General features: G+C 35.4%; 1 protein-coding gene across 2 annotated transcripts in view; it reads left to right on the top strand.

Moving 5' to 3' along the window:
* Positions 1-14,717, top strand: part of MDN1 (midasin AAA ATPase 1) — a 943,760-nt gene that overhangs the window by 763,466 nt on the left and 165,577 nt on the right. For both annotated transcript variants that reach the window (XM_033936734.1, XM_033936735.1), the window contains exons 76-77: positions 3,542-3,668; positions 12,032-12,137. In XM_033936734.1, the coding sequence (XP_033792625.1) occupies positions 3,542-3,668; positions 12,032-12,137 (233 nt within the window). The remainder of the gene's footprint in view (positions 1-3,541; positions 3,669-12,031; positions 12,138-14,717) is intronic.

Raw genomic sequence — 14,717 nt, 5'->3', positions numbered from 1 at the left:
CTACCTTGAAAAGAGGAGAATGAGAGGGGACATGATCAAAACATTCAAGATAATGAAGGGAATAGACTTAGTAGATAAAGACAGGTTGTTCACCCTCTCCAAGGTAGAGAGAACAAGAGTGCACTCTCTAAAGTTAAAAGGGGATAGATTCCGTACAAACATAAGGAAGTTTTCTTTACCCAGAGAGTGGTAGAAAACTGGAACGCTCTTCCGGAGTCTGTTATAGGGGGAAACACCCTCCAGGATTCAAGACAAAGTTAGGCAAGTTCCTGCTGAACCAGAACGTACTCAGGTAAGGCTAGTCTCAGGGCATTGGTCTTTGACCTAAGGGCCTCCGCGTGAGCGGACTGCTGGGCACGATGGACCTCTGGTCTGACCCAGCAGCGGCAATTCTTATGTTCTTATCTTTTCCATGGTTGTTCAATGCTATTTTCTATTATTCCTTCTTATCATGGAAATTGCATACTTCTTACTCTTCCATACCTTATGTCTTTCCAGAACCCTTTTGATTGCTCTTAGTTGTCTCTACTAGGTACCACTGAAAAGGAACTAACTCTAAAGCTATTTCGGTTTATATATATCTCTCTCTGGGAAAATTAATGAAGTATTTATTTACAAAATTTTTTCTCTTTCTGAGTGTTTAGATCTTTTAGTCCCACCCTATGTTGGGGACACTGCTTTGCTATATATACCCCATTGGTCTAGACTGGTCTGATAAGATGCTGTCAAAAGGAAAGCTATGTCTTGCTTAATAACTTTCTTTCCTTTAGTTTATCGGACTATTCCAGAATTTCTCCCTGGTTGCTCTCCCATTATCTTCAGACAAGTGTCTCCCTGAGCCCTCTACAGGTTCTTTGGAGGGGTTTGATGAGGTACTGGGGAAGCTGATACTGAGATCTCTTGCTTGCTTCCCATTAGGGGTAATACTATGTTTCTTCTGGGTAGAGAGAATAAGACCTTTTCAATTATAGAAACGAAGAGATATTTCACATTTGGAACATGTACTGGACTCATGATACCTTTGGCTCAGTTGGGAGGAGGCTCTTTAACTTGGTTCAGAAAATGTATGTGTTTACCAACAGTTATGATATTTCTGGATTGAACTCTGAGGCGTTATCAGCCAATCACAGTGTACATTTCTGAGCTTCACAAGGCTCTGATAGGGCAGATGTGCCTGGATTCTCAAGTGTAAAGAGGTAGTCATTATATGGGTGATACTAGAAGGCATGGGAGGAGATCAGAGCACTGAGGGGAAGAGGTGTAGAGAGAGAAGAGGTCCTAAGACAGAGCCCTGGGGTATACCAACCACTAACGGAATAGCAGCAGAGAAGAACCCACCAGCACATACACTAAAGATGAGATGGGAGAGGTAGAAGGCAAATCAGGAGAGGACAGATTTTGCAGAATCCAAGCGAGGACAGTGTATCAAGGAGGTAGCAGAGATTAACAGTATCAAAATCAGCAGACAGGTCAAGAAGGATGAGGATAAAGGCCTTTAGATCTGGCCAGGAACAGGTTACTGCAGACTCTGTGTAGTGTAGGGGATGAAAGCAAGATTGTAAAGGATCAAGAATCTGTTGAAAGTCAAGGCAGCAACAGAGGACAGTGCGCTTGAGTAGCTTAGATTGGAACAGAAGAAGGAAAACAGGGCGATAGTTGGAGGGGCAGGTAAGAGTCCAGCAAGGGTTTTTTGAGAAGCGGCTTAACCACTGCATGTTTGAAAGCATCAGGAACAGTTGCAGTGGAAATGGATAGGTTGAGTTAACAGTTTGTGAGATGGAGTCAAAAAGAGAGATAGGATGTAGGGTCATAGAGGCATGTAGTAGGCTTGACCAAGGACAGAAGTTGTGTGGTTTCTTCCTCCATGATTTCAGAGAATGAAGGAAAGTTAGTGGGAGTTGAGGGAGGGTCGAGAGGGTGGGACAGGGCAAGGGAAGTTGGGTCAGAAGGAGGAGGATGTGCAGGTTCCACCTGAGAAAGGAGATCAGCCTGAATTTAAAGTAAAGCATATGTGCGAGATTTAAAGTAAAGCATATGTGTGAAATTTAAGCCAGAGGTGCTTGGCAGAATGGGTGTAGGCACGTAAGTATTGGATACTGAGAGTGAGCCAAGGCTCAGGTTTGGTACACCTGACAGAACGAGAAACAGAAGGAACAAGGGTGTTTAGTACAGAGGAGAGAATAGAGTTATACGAGACAACCTGTTGACAGACTTGGATAAAGTAGTGGAGGTGTGGAGAGTATGGAAGGATCAAGGACAAGAAGATTTCAAAACCTGTTAGTGATGACTGGGGGGGAGGAGGAGGAGTAATTGTTAAGGTTATAAGATGATGATCAGAGATAGGAAGCAGTGAGGTGAAGAAGTTAGAGAGGGAGCAGTTGTAGAAAGAGACAAAATCAGGGCTATGGCAATGCTAGTATGTAGGGGTGGTGGAGCATAGATTGAGGTCAAATGAGAAGGTTAAGGCAAGAAACTTGGATGAATAAGCATTAGAGAGATCATCATTGTGAATGTTAAAATCCTCAAGAAGGAGAGAAGGAGAAGACGAATCAAGGAAGATGGAAAACCAGGAGTCAAACTTGGTGAGAAAGGAGGAAGGGCACTTATCAGGGGATGATAGACTGCTATCCAGAGAGGTAGAGGAGTGAATAGGCAGATGGAGTGGACTTGAGCTGAGGAAGGGTGCTGTGATTGGGGTGGGGGAAGAGGTTGAAATCAGCAAGAAGGAGAGAAAAGAAGCTCAACACCTCCTCAACAAGTAGGGCATGGTATATGGGAGAGGGCAGCAGCTGTACCTACTAGCAAGATGTATACATTTTATAAATAAACCAACCTTAGATGTGAGTTTACTCTTACCATTATTATTCCTCCTTTTTTCTTAATATACTGTTTAGTTTGGGAGCCTGCAGGAATGAATCTTTGGGTAGTCCCAGTTCTTTGTGTTTAGTCTATATGTGTCTCTTCTAGTAATACACTGACTACTGTTTTTTGTGGGATTTCAGTGGGGAAGGTTTCTTACTGAGGAGAAAGCAGGAGTCTAGTTTGTAAGTTGGATGTTACCAATGTAGTTCAGTGCTTGGTGAGTCCCTTCAAGTGACCAAGAGATTAACCTTTAAGGGGGTTGTATAATATAGGATTTCTTCAGAGCCAAAGACCTGTGCTATGAATGCTGAAGCAGCAGTAGGCAACTTGATCTTAGAGACCTCCAAACATGTTTTAGATTTTAGAATATCCACAATGAATATTCATCAGACATCTCTGCATATGTGCATTCTCTAAACACTCGGTTAACAGTGAAAATTAAACTCTTCTCTACCCTTGAATGGTTGGATTTTAAATAAGCTTATTTTGACCTACCACCTACTCTGATATACTCTACAGAAGTGATCTGTTCAACTGCATAGTTCCTATTTATTTTGTATTCTATTCTGCTTTTTTTGGATGGAGTGACCTTATTGTGCTTCAAATTCTTGCTCTAGTTTGCTTATGCCAAAGGGTTATATTTAAAATGATGTATATGGAATATTTATTTGTTTGATAGGATTGTCTTATCGAAAAGGACTTTCTTGGTTTCGTTCCAAAGATACACAAGATGTGTTTTATCTTCACCCCTTGAATCTGCGCAGCGCATTGGCCATAGTGAATAGTGCCCCTGAATCAGATTCCAGGTAAATAATGTTAGCTTCCTCCATGTTAAGATTTTCACATTTGATTTAAGTCTACCTCTGCTCAAGGAGTATCTTAACTAGTATATGTAATTAAACTTTGATTAAAGAAATGTTGTAACATAGATATGATGGCAGATAAAGTTTCCAAGTTTATTTAAAATTTGATAAAATTGCTTTTTCATAAATTCAAGGCGATGTACAATAGTAAAAAAGAAAAAGGGGGGGCGTGGCTTAACGCGAACACAAGATGGAGGTGTGATCGAAACGCTCTTCTTCAAATAGGCAATGATTTAAAAATAATTTTATCCTCTTACTGCTAAATTCGGGTAAAAAACAAGTCTAATTGAAACTTGAAATTGTGGCAACTGATATTGACTTTCTCCGCCGAAATCAGGACAGATCTTGAGAGGAGAGAGCCGAAATAAGATTGCCGGTTTTTTCTCTCTCAGTGCTAGATCGGAGCAGCATCGGGGCTAATAACTGACAGAGAAAAAAAAATCTGTCAACGGAAAAAATCTGCAGAATATTGAGAGTGACTGGCAGCGAAAGAAGTTAGAGAGGGAAGAGAGCTGGCAGATTAAATTTTACCCTCTTCCGAAACTGTGAAAAGACTCGTGAAATCAAAGATAAAGATTGCCGGTTTTTTCAACGCTGAAACGGCAAGGCATCGAGGGTGAGTGACTGACAGAGCTGATAAAATTAATGTGGAAGAGATTTGTGCTGCCGTAAGTGAACGAAACCTAAAGGGAAAAAAAAACTGATAGATTGCATGTTGTCCTCCTACGCCGAGGCTGAGAACGGGCTTGTGAGAGGAAAAACAGAGAAAAAGATTACTGACTTTTTTTTTTCTTCAGCGCTGGAACGGCGAGGCACTAGAGAAAGATAGCTGACACTGAAGAGAAGAGGGGCTAAGGAAAGATAAATTGCTGATTCTACCGGCTTGTCTCTGTGCTGATGTGGAGAGACAGTGAGGGAAGGCTGATAATCGAATTGGCAAACGGAAGAAAAAGGAAGTTTCAATGCAGTTTTAAAATTAACGCTGTCAAAGCTGTAATTATGAGGAGAGTTGTTTAAAGGGAAAAATACTAACTAATGTTAAAAAAAGTAAAAGAGAGATCGACTCCTAATGTGTGGATGTTGTCAGTAGAATTCTTAAGTGTGGCGGTTTGAGGCAGCCATTTCCAGTTTAGTGAAGAAACGGAGCCCTGAGTGATTAACTGATCTTTTGCCTGAAGCCAGTCTTCTTGTTTGTTTTCCCTCAGCGCTGGATCGGCATTGGGGTAGATAACAGAAAAAAAAAAAAAAAAAAAGAAGGATTCATTCATCAACGGAGACAATTTGAAAGTGCTACTGATATCAATGGAAGACTTAAAAGGAAAGAGACAAGCGGCGAGATATTGAAGTGTGTGAACAAACCAGAGGAAACAGATGAAAAAACTGCTGACACTGAAAAAAGGCTGAGGGGAAGATAATTCTTATTGGCTTCTCTCTGGACTGATACAGAGAGGCAGTGAGGGCAGGCTGATAAAAGAAAAAAAAAAAAAAAAAAGGAAAAATTGAATTGGCCAAAGGAGGAAAAAGGAAAGTTTCAATGCTGTTCTAAAACTAGTGCTGTAAAAGCTATAACTGTGTAAAAAACTGAAACAAGACAGATTACTGTGAATTGTGACTAAAAGAGACTATTGAGTCTCCTAAAAATATAAAGAAAGTAAAAACAAAGAAAAAGAAAATAACAACATGGCAAGTACCAGACAAAACAAAAATGAGGCTGGCACGTCAGCAAAAAGACAAAAACAAGATCAAATAACACCAAGCAAGATCCCACTTCCTGCTGAAGAACCTGACATATTGAGTAAAGCAGAAGTTATGGAAGAACTAAGACAAATTAAGCAAATGCTTAAGGAAACAGTAACCAATATGTCTGAAATGAAGGAAGAAATATTAAACATTCACAGACAAATGGAAAGTAATAACAAAAGAACAACTGAACTAGAATCTAAAATGGAGGTCATAGAAAGCGAAACAAACAGATGCAAAAATGATAGTCTGGAATTAAACAAATTGAAAGATCAACTGGAAGACTATGAGAATAGAGGAAGAAGGAAAAACATTAAACTTTTTGGAATACAAGAAAACTTAGAGGGAAAAAATACTATTCTTTTTCTAGAAAATTTAATTCCAAAAATAATACAACTGGACTTGAAACAACCACTAGAAATAGAAAGGGCGCATAGGATCCCAGTTAAAAATACAGAAAATAAAGGCAGGCCAAGACCAATAATTTTCAAAATGCTTAGATACCAACAAGCATTAGAAATATTAAATGCTGCAAAGAAAGACAAAAATCTAAATTATAAAGGATCTAGAATATGGTTCCTACCGGACTTTGCCAAAAACACAGCAAATAAAAGAAAGAGACTATTAGACATGAGACCTCAACTAAAAGAAAAAGGTTTTAAATATGGTCTATATTATCCGGCGAAAATGAGAGTATCATCTGGAGATAAATCCTTATATTTCGAGGATCCAGAAAAACTAAAAGCTTTTCTTTCTAAACCAGAACCTATGATATTTTAATATAAAATTTTAAGATGGGTTTTGATGACTTTATGAAATAATTATAAAAGTATGAAATATTGAAATATCTGAAGAAAGAAAAAAATGATACAAAGAAAAGACAATAAAAATTTATAAGAAAGAAAGAGCAAGACATAGGAAAAACATTAATAACATACTAAATATATGTTTAAGATGAAATTTTAAGATGTAAATAATAATACCAAGGAAATATAAATTAAAAACTGTTAAATGGATAAAGATACATTAATGAAATGATATGAAAATATGACTAAAGATATTAAAGGTTAATATAAATAGATAGCAGGGGAATTTGATTGAATATTAAATGCCTAGAGGGGAAGAGAATGTTTGGATTACAGTTCCAATGTGTATCCTTAAGCAGCCATTGTATTGGGTGGGAAAGGGAGGGAAAAAGAGAATATTTACTAGAATGATTAAGGAAAAAATAAACAAGGGATTAGATATTTTAGGGGTAAATATGTGTGTCGTGAAAAACATTTTTTGGATTCTAAAAATGAAAGAAGAGTAGAGAAAGATTATAATGAGAAATATTAAAATGTATAATGTCTTTTAAGATATATTCTATTAATGTCAATGGCCTGAATCACGTAATCAAAAGGAAAAAAGTATTAACATTTCTAAAAAAGCAAAATGCGGATATTTACTGTCTACAGGAGACCCATCTTAGTATAAAGGAATCACAGAAACTATCGGGAGGGTGGGTAAAGGAATGTTTTTTTGCTCCAGCAGAGGGTAAAAAAGCAGGGGTAGCAATTCTTATAAATAAAAAATGTATGGCCAAGATTAAGGTAAAAAATTCAGATCCACATGGAAGATGGATACATATTGATATAGGTATGGGAAATGATACCCTGACGTTGTTCAATATATATGCCCCTAATTCGAATCAATCAGAATTTTTTAAAAAATTACAGAATATGTTGTTACCACTGGCTGCTTCTAATTTAGTGGTGGCTGGAGATTTTAATGCTGTAATGGATCCATTATTGGATAAAAAACCAGGTAAAAGTATAAAATCTTTAGGTTTAGATAATTTGGTTAAATCATGTGATTTGAAAGATATATGGCGTATTCTTCATTTTAATGATCAGGAATTTTCATTTTGTTCACAGGTTCATAAATCATTTTCAAGAATAGATTATATTTTTGTTTCAACAAATAAAGTGCAACAGGTGATTAAAGCTTCCATAGATCCTATTATTATTTCGGATCATGCGGGAGTATGGATAGAATTACAATTAGATCAATTAGAGAATGGTAGACCTCTTTGGAGATTTGATAATGCATTGCTTGTGGATGACAAATTTTTGGAAAATTTTAAAACACAAATTAACGATTTCTTTCAAATAAATTTAGTGGAGGATACATCTATAGAGAACGTATGGGATGCATTTAAAGCAACTATGAGGGGTAATATTATATCATATTCAGCTTTTATTAGGAAACAGATTAAAATACAATATATAGAATTAGAAAAAGAAATAAAAATATTAGAAGCTAAATTGGTAAGTAAATGGGAATATGAAGTTTTGCAAGCTCTTTTGAAAGCAAAAGGTAAATATAATGAATTAACTTCAAAAATGATAAGAAGAGATTTGTTTTCCAAACAAACAGTGTATTATGGAAATTCTAATAAGGCGGGGAGATTATTGGCAAATTATCTTAAAGTAAAAAAAAGAAGAACTAATATTAATGGAATAAAAGACGATAATGGGATAATAACAAATCAAACAAATATAATATTAAAACAATTTTTAAAATTTTATAAGGACCTGTATTCTTCCGAGCCTTATTTTGAGAGACAAAAAGATGGAAAAAATTTTTTAGATTTAATTAATGGACCTAAGATTCCTGATCATATAAAACGGAGTTTAGATGAACCTATATCATTAAAAGAATTAGAAACAGCATTGAGATCTCTTAGAGTTGGATCCGCTCCAGGTGGTGATGGTTATACAGTAGAATTTTATAAAACATTTCAAAATATCCTTTCCCCATATTTACTAAATTTATATCAGACACAACTTATAAAAGGTAATATTAAAGGTACTATGGCTGAATCAATAATAATTGTTTTGCCTAAGCCAAATAAAGATCCTACTTTGGTTTCAAACTACAGGCCTATATCTTTGATAAATGTTGATAATAAACTTTTGGCGAAAATTTTGGCTTTGAGATTAGCCAAAGCTCTCCCACATATTATAGACATGCATCAAACGGATTTCGTTGCTAAAAGACATTCCTCTAATAACTCTAGACTATTATTTCACATGCTAAACTTATCAAAAAAAATGGATGAACCGGCTTTTACAGTTTCATTAGATGCTGAAAAAGCATTTGATAGGGTAGAATGGAATTTTATGTATCAGGCTTTAGAATGGTTTGGTATAGGTTCTGGATTTATACAAATGGTAAAAACATTGTATAGCTTCCCGATTGCAAGACTAAATATTAATAATAAGATATCTGATGGTTTTCAATTGCAGAGGGGAGTTAGACAAGGCTGTCCTTTATCTCCTTTGTTATTTGATGTTGTATTAGAACCCTTATTGTTAGCAATACAGCAAACGAGGGAGATACAAGGTATTCCATATTCAGATATGGAATATAAAATTTCGGCTTATGCTGATGATATTTTACTTTATTTGAGAAATCCAGAGTCAACCTTATCTTCTTTATTGGAATTAATTGATAAGTTTGGTAAATTCTCAGGTTATAAAATTAATTGGAATAAATCTGAAATTATACCCTTGAATGTTCATTGTGTAAAAGGATTATTTGATACTTTTCCATTCATATGGAAAGAAGAAGGATTTAAATATCTTGGCATTCAAGTTAAAAATACAATTGAAGATACTGTAAAAGAGAATGAAAAATATGTATTAAAAAAAGTTACGGAGTTATGTGAACAATGGAACCCATTACATATTTCTTGGTGGGGAAGAGTTCAAACTATTAAAATGATGATGTTACCTGTAGTTTGCTACCAAATGAGTATGATACCTATTTATTTTCAGGGGTCCTTTTATAAAAAGCTTAATAGCATTTTAACAAAATTTCTTTGGCTTGGTAAAACACCTAGAATAGCTTTAGTAACTTTGCAAAAATCAATTAAGGAGGGAGGGGTAAATTTTCCAAATTTCTATAGGTACCATCAAGCCTATATTCTACGTCAGGGTATGTATTGGATCCTCCCAGAACTTATGGATAATGCACCGGATTGGTTATATTTGGAATGGCGCCTTATGTTTCCCCTAAATTTAGTTCATCTGCCAAGTATTAACATACCTAGAAGATACAGAGAAAATAAAATATTAATGGATACTTGGAAAACGTTGAGATTTATTGATAAATTAACACCTATCCCAATAAACAAATCAACTAATCAATCTATATGGATAAACTCCAAGATCAAAATTGGCGGAGTTCAAATCCTTTGGAAGAACTGGATTATTGCAGGCATTAGATCTCTAGACGATGTTATTTCAGAAGGTAAACTGCTGGATTTTTCACAATTGCAACATAGATTTGGTCTTAATAAAACACAAAGTTTTAAATGGTTGCAATTGAAGCAGGCCATTCAGGTTGGGTTCCCTGAATGGAAAACATTAAATAATCAATATAGTTTAAAGTTCTTATGTTTTCAAGCAGACTTCCTAGGACATCAAGCCGCATTGTGGTATAAATTAATATCTGGATATTTGAATAAAAAACCAAAAAATGGTCTAAGAGACATTTGGAGCATTGAGATTGGACATCAGATTAATGCATCTCAATGGCCACTAATTTGGTCTTGGAGAATGGGATGTACAGTGTCAGCATCTATGAGACAAACTTGGTTCTTCTTATTACATAGAGCTTTTTGGACCCCTACACGTTTGCAAAAATTAGACAGTTCTAAGTCCAATAAATGCTGGCACTGTAATCTAGAACCAGGGACATTAGATCATTTATTGTATCATTGTCCCTATATTAAAACTTTTTGGAATTCAATTTGGCCACAAATTAATAAATTGATGGAAAATAATATTGCAATATCATATGACACAATATTATTTGGAATGATGATGAGAAAAAAAAGTCAAATTTCACCAGAAAATAACAAGCTTTTATTAATTATGACAGGGGTTGCCATTCAGCATATAACTAATAACTGGCAGAATTACAACAACCTAAATTATACATTTTGGTGGAATACAATATGTCATATATTCAAAATGGAAAGAACAATAGCAATACAAAGGGGGACATATACTAAATTTATAAAAATATGGGGGCCATTGGCAAAATACTGTAATGAATAAATAGTAGGATTTTTCTTCTTTTCTTCTTTTAAGGATCTTTTTTATGACACACATAGAGGGGGGGTAAAGAAAATAATTTCTACATAATATGTTATAATATATTATACAATATGTAATGTATGAATGAAAAGTAATAGAAGGGTGGGGGGAGGGAGAGGGGATAAAATTTATTTAGAACATATTGCATTAGATATAAAAATGTTATTGAATATTCATCAATTGTATTCTAACATGTTGTACACTTTCTATAAAATTTGAAAATTTAAAAATATTATATATTAAAGTAATAAAAGGGTGGGGGGAGGGTGAGGGGGAAAATCAAATTTAGATATATAATGTATTAGATATAAAAGTGATACTATGTATTTATCAATTGTATTTTAATATTTTGTACACTTTATGTAAAATTTGAAAATAAAAAATAATGGAAAAAAAAAGAAAAAGGGGAGACAGACAATTTTGGGACAATACTGACTTACTGAAAAAGAGAGAGAGGTACAGGGAAGAACTAAAATCGCTATAGGAAAGAGAATGAAAAAGGGGAAAAACATAAGGGAATAACGTAGGTGGTGCTATGCCTTCGTTAGAGTCTATGTCCTACTAATACAGAGATAAATTATTCAAAGGCGTCCCTAAATAGGTAACTTTTTAATTTCCCTTTAAACTTGTCAAGGGTTTTATCCTCCCTTACCTGGGACGGTAATAGGTTCCAAATTTGAGGAGCTGTAACTTAAAAATGCAAGGTCTTCCCATTTTCCTTTCCTGTTATAATAACCAGGGTCAACCTCCAAACTATTTCCAAAAGGAAAACAATGGTAAATCGTTCTGTAGAGCAATGTTCTTTCTCCCAGTCCTGGAGGCATTCCTACCAGTTTGGTTTTCCTGGATAAGATGGATTTCTGTATACCATGTTTCAAAATGTTTGTAAATTAATTTTTGGCTATCTTGAAACCCATTATAAATAGGCGTATAGTATCTAGAAGATGGGTTTAGGAACTAATGTATGAGCCATTACTTCCTTTCTCATTGATATGTTACACACAAGAAGCCCTGAAATTACTTTAAAAAAAATAAGCTTTCACAGTTTCTGGAGCAATGTGGTTTGTCGGTTCTCAACCAATCCTTGTCCTCTCCAATGACAGTGTGTGAGGTGTTCTTGTTTGTGTCTTCTAGCCATCCATATTCAGGGCATCACCAGTGGTAAGCTGTTGTCCATCAGAGCAGCATTAGTTCACCTGTATCTCCAACTGTGGTTTTATCATTAGCATAAGCCTCATTCTTACCCGCCAACAACTTTCGCTACGAAGACAGTGTAATATGGAGCAAAATCTTTCCCTTGAAAATGGATATCGCCCTCAGTTGGTTTTACTCCGACACTGGTGTTGGATCTGGTCTTTATACTCAGGTAGTTCTGAGTAGCTGCATATCAGAGAACTGAAGCTCCCTGTTCTTTTGCAGGTTACATGTAGAGCTCTCCTCCAACTGGGACGGATGTGAGAAGTACTTCTACCGATCACTGGCACGCCATGCAAGACTCCAGGCAGCTTTCTCAACTCCTGCCAAGGTAATAGTTTAAGTTACTATGAAACAAGAAAACCATTTTCACATGAAATTGTTTTCCTTCATTGTTGCCCTTCTTATCTGAGGTTTCATATTGGTGACACTAGTGCATGATGTGAGCTTATCAAATTCGTGCTCACTGGCATCAGATAGCTATTGTAGTTTGGAAAGTGTTAGAAGAGTTACATGTGCATTTAATATATGTTTGGTATTGGGGTGTGCTAAATTGAGAACCTAATTGGTTACTTGTACCACATTTAGATAGAAACAGATAAGCTTATACTGCTTGGAAAAGAGACATCTGAGGGGAGATATGATTGAAGTCTACAAAATCCTGAGTGGTGTAGAATTGGGTACAAGTGGATCAATTTTTTTACTCCGTCAAAAAACAGACTATGGGACACTGGATGAAGTTACAGGGAAATACTTTTTAAACTAATAGGGGGAAATAATTTTTCACTCAAAGAAGAGTTAAGTTCTGGAACGCATTTTCAGAGGTTGTGGTAAGAGCGGTTAACATAGTTGGTTTTAAGAAAAGTTTGGACAATTTCCTGGAGGAAATATTACATTACATTACATTAGTGATTTCTATTCCGCCTTTACCTTGATTACATAAGAATTGTTGTGAAAATAAGAGGTACATATTGTTAAGATATTAAGAAGTACTTAAGGAGTAGGTTGAACATTTTTTAATTTGCTAAGGAGTAATTGGAATTGCAGGAGGTGTTCGGAACATGTTTGTTGTGTTATATTGGTTTTATGTATTTTTTTGAAGAATAGGGTTTTTGTTTCTTTTTTGAAGGTTTTGTAGTCTGTTATTGAAACAGACATGGGAGAAGCCACTGCGTGCCCTGGAATGTTGCTACTACTGTATATAGTCAAATATAAACCAAGATTTTGGGGCCAAAAAAGTGGCCCAAAAATGGGCGTTTCGGTTTATATTGAAGTAATGCCACTTATTTTATCTCGGGGGGCGTGGCTTGGACGCGAATGCTGACGGTCGGGTGAAGGAGAAGCTCCGTAAAAATAAGCTTATTTTGCAGAGTTTGCTACAAAAAAAATGATTTCCCATGATCTTCATGATGAAATAGATTAAAATCTACCTCCTTAGCTGAAACGGAGAGACGTTTTGAAGACGAAATCAAAAATAAAAGTGCCGTTTTTCCTATCCTGAAAGGGGAGGTGTGAAAAGCAGAAGATTAACGAAATTTGAAACTGCTGGTGAGCTACCTAGCAACAAAATCTTCTTTATAAATAATATATGAGGAGGTTTGTGCCTGTCATACTATAGAGATAGGCTGTTTTAAAGTGGCTCTCTCTGCCGGTGATGAAACAAAGTATGCTGTGAAACCTACTTGGCAACGGTTTTTTTTTTGAACTGTTTCCTTGCTGCCAAAAGGAATTGCGAATGACTAATGTAAACATAGATGTAATATAATGTCAATCTCATCTACTGAAATTGAAAAGATCCCGATATAGAGGATTGTTAGATTTTTCTTTCTCTTCAGCGCTTGGGCTGAAGAAAAAGGACAGAATAAAGGATAAACGGTTTTTTTTTTGACCTGAAGAAAGGTAATATCGAGGTAGTTGAGAGGCGCTGAAAACTGATGGAAACATATGCTTCAAGAATACTAAAGTAAAGAAAAAGATATACTAGACGGAATACTGCTCTCCTCAGTAAGGGCTGCGAATGGGCTTATAAGAGGAGAGCCAGAAAAAAGGAATACCGAGTTTTCAGCGCTGATGCAAAGTGTCAAAAATAAAAAGTGACTAACAGATTTAATAAAATAAATCTGTAAAAAGATTGACCAGCAGTATCTAAAATCTAAAATTCTAAGGAAAAGAAAGACTGTTAATTTGAATGTTATTGCCTTCATAGAGGTAAAGATAAGGCTTGAAGGAAGAGAAACATAGAGAAGGACTACCGACATTTTTTTTTTTTTACTCACAGTAATAGAACTTAAGACAAATAACTGACAGTTGCTCTAAGAATACTGAAATAAAAGTTTTGAGCCTGTTCTAAATATAAGATTGAGACAGATAATTAAAAAAAAAAAGAGAAAGGAAGAAAAAAGGAAAAAAGGCTGAAAGAAAAAAAAATATTTTAAAAGATAGAAACAAATCCTGAAAGAAAATTACTCATCAATTTTTTATAAATTGAAATAGCAAAATAGAAAAAACATAAATTGAAGACTCAAAAGAAAAGAGACAAGCGACAAAATATTGAAACTGATACAAAGAGACAGTGAAAATAGGCTGAGATAAAGAGAAGAGAAGAATAACAGAAGATGACATCTAAAAAACAAAACAAATGTGATTCAGAAGCAAGTGGATCCGGTATTGGTAGCAGCAATAAAAGATCAAAACCAGAGCCAAATAACACACCCTCAAAAGTTCCGTTACCATCAGATGAAAGACCCGACGTCTTAGAAGAATTGAGACAAATTAAAGAAATAGTATTAGACAGCAATAAAAAACTAAAAAAAGCAATTGAAGATGCTGCAATTCTCACCAAAAGAGTGGATATAGTTGAAAATAGAATAAATGACCTAGAAAACAATACAGAACAACTGAATACAGACAT

The sequence above is a fragment of the Geotrypetes seraphini genome, chromosome 3, assembly GCF_902459505.1.
Source record: "Geotrypetes seraphini chromosome 3, aGeoSer1.1, whole genome shotgun sequence".
NCBI classification, from domain to species: domain Eukaryota; kingdom Metazoa; phylum Chordata; class Amphibia; order Gymnophiona; family Dermophiidae; genus Geotrypetes; species Geotrypetes seraphini.
Note: the sequence above shows the minus strand (reverse complement) of the source record. Positions and strands in the feature narration are given on the sequence as shown.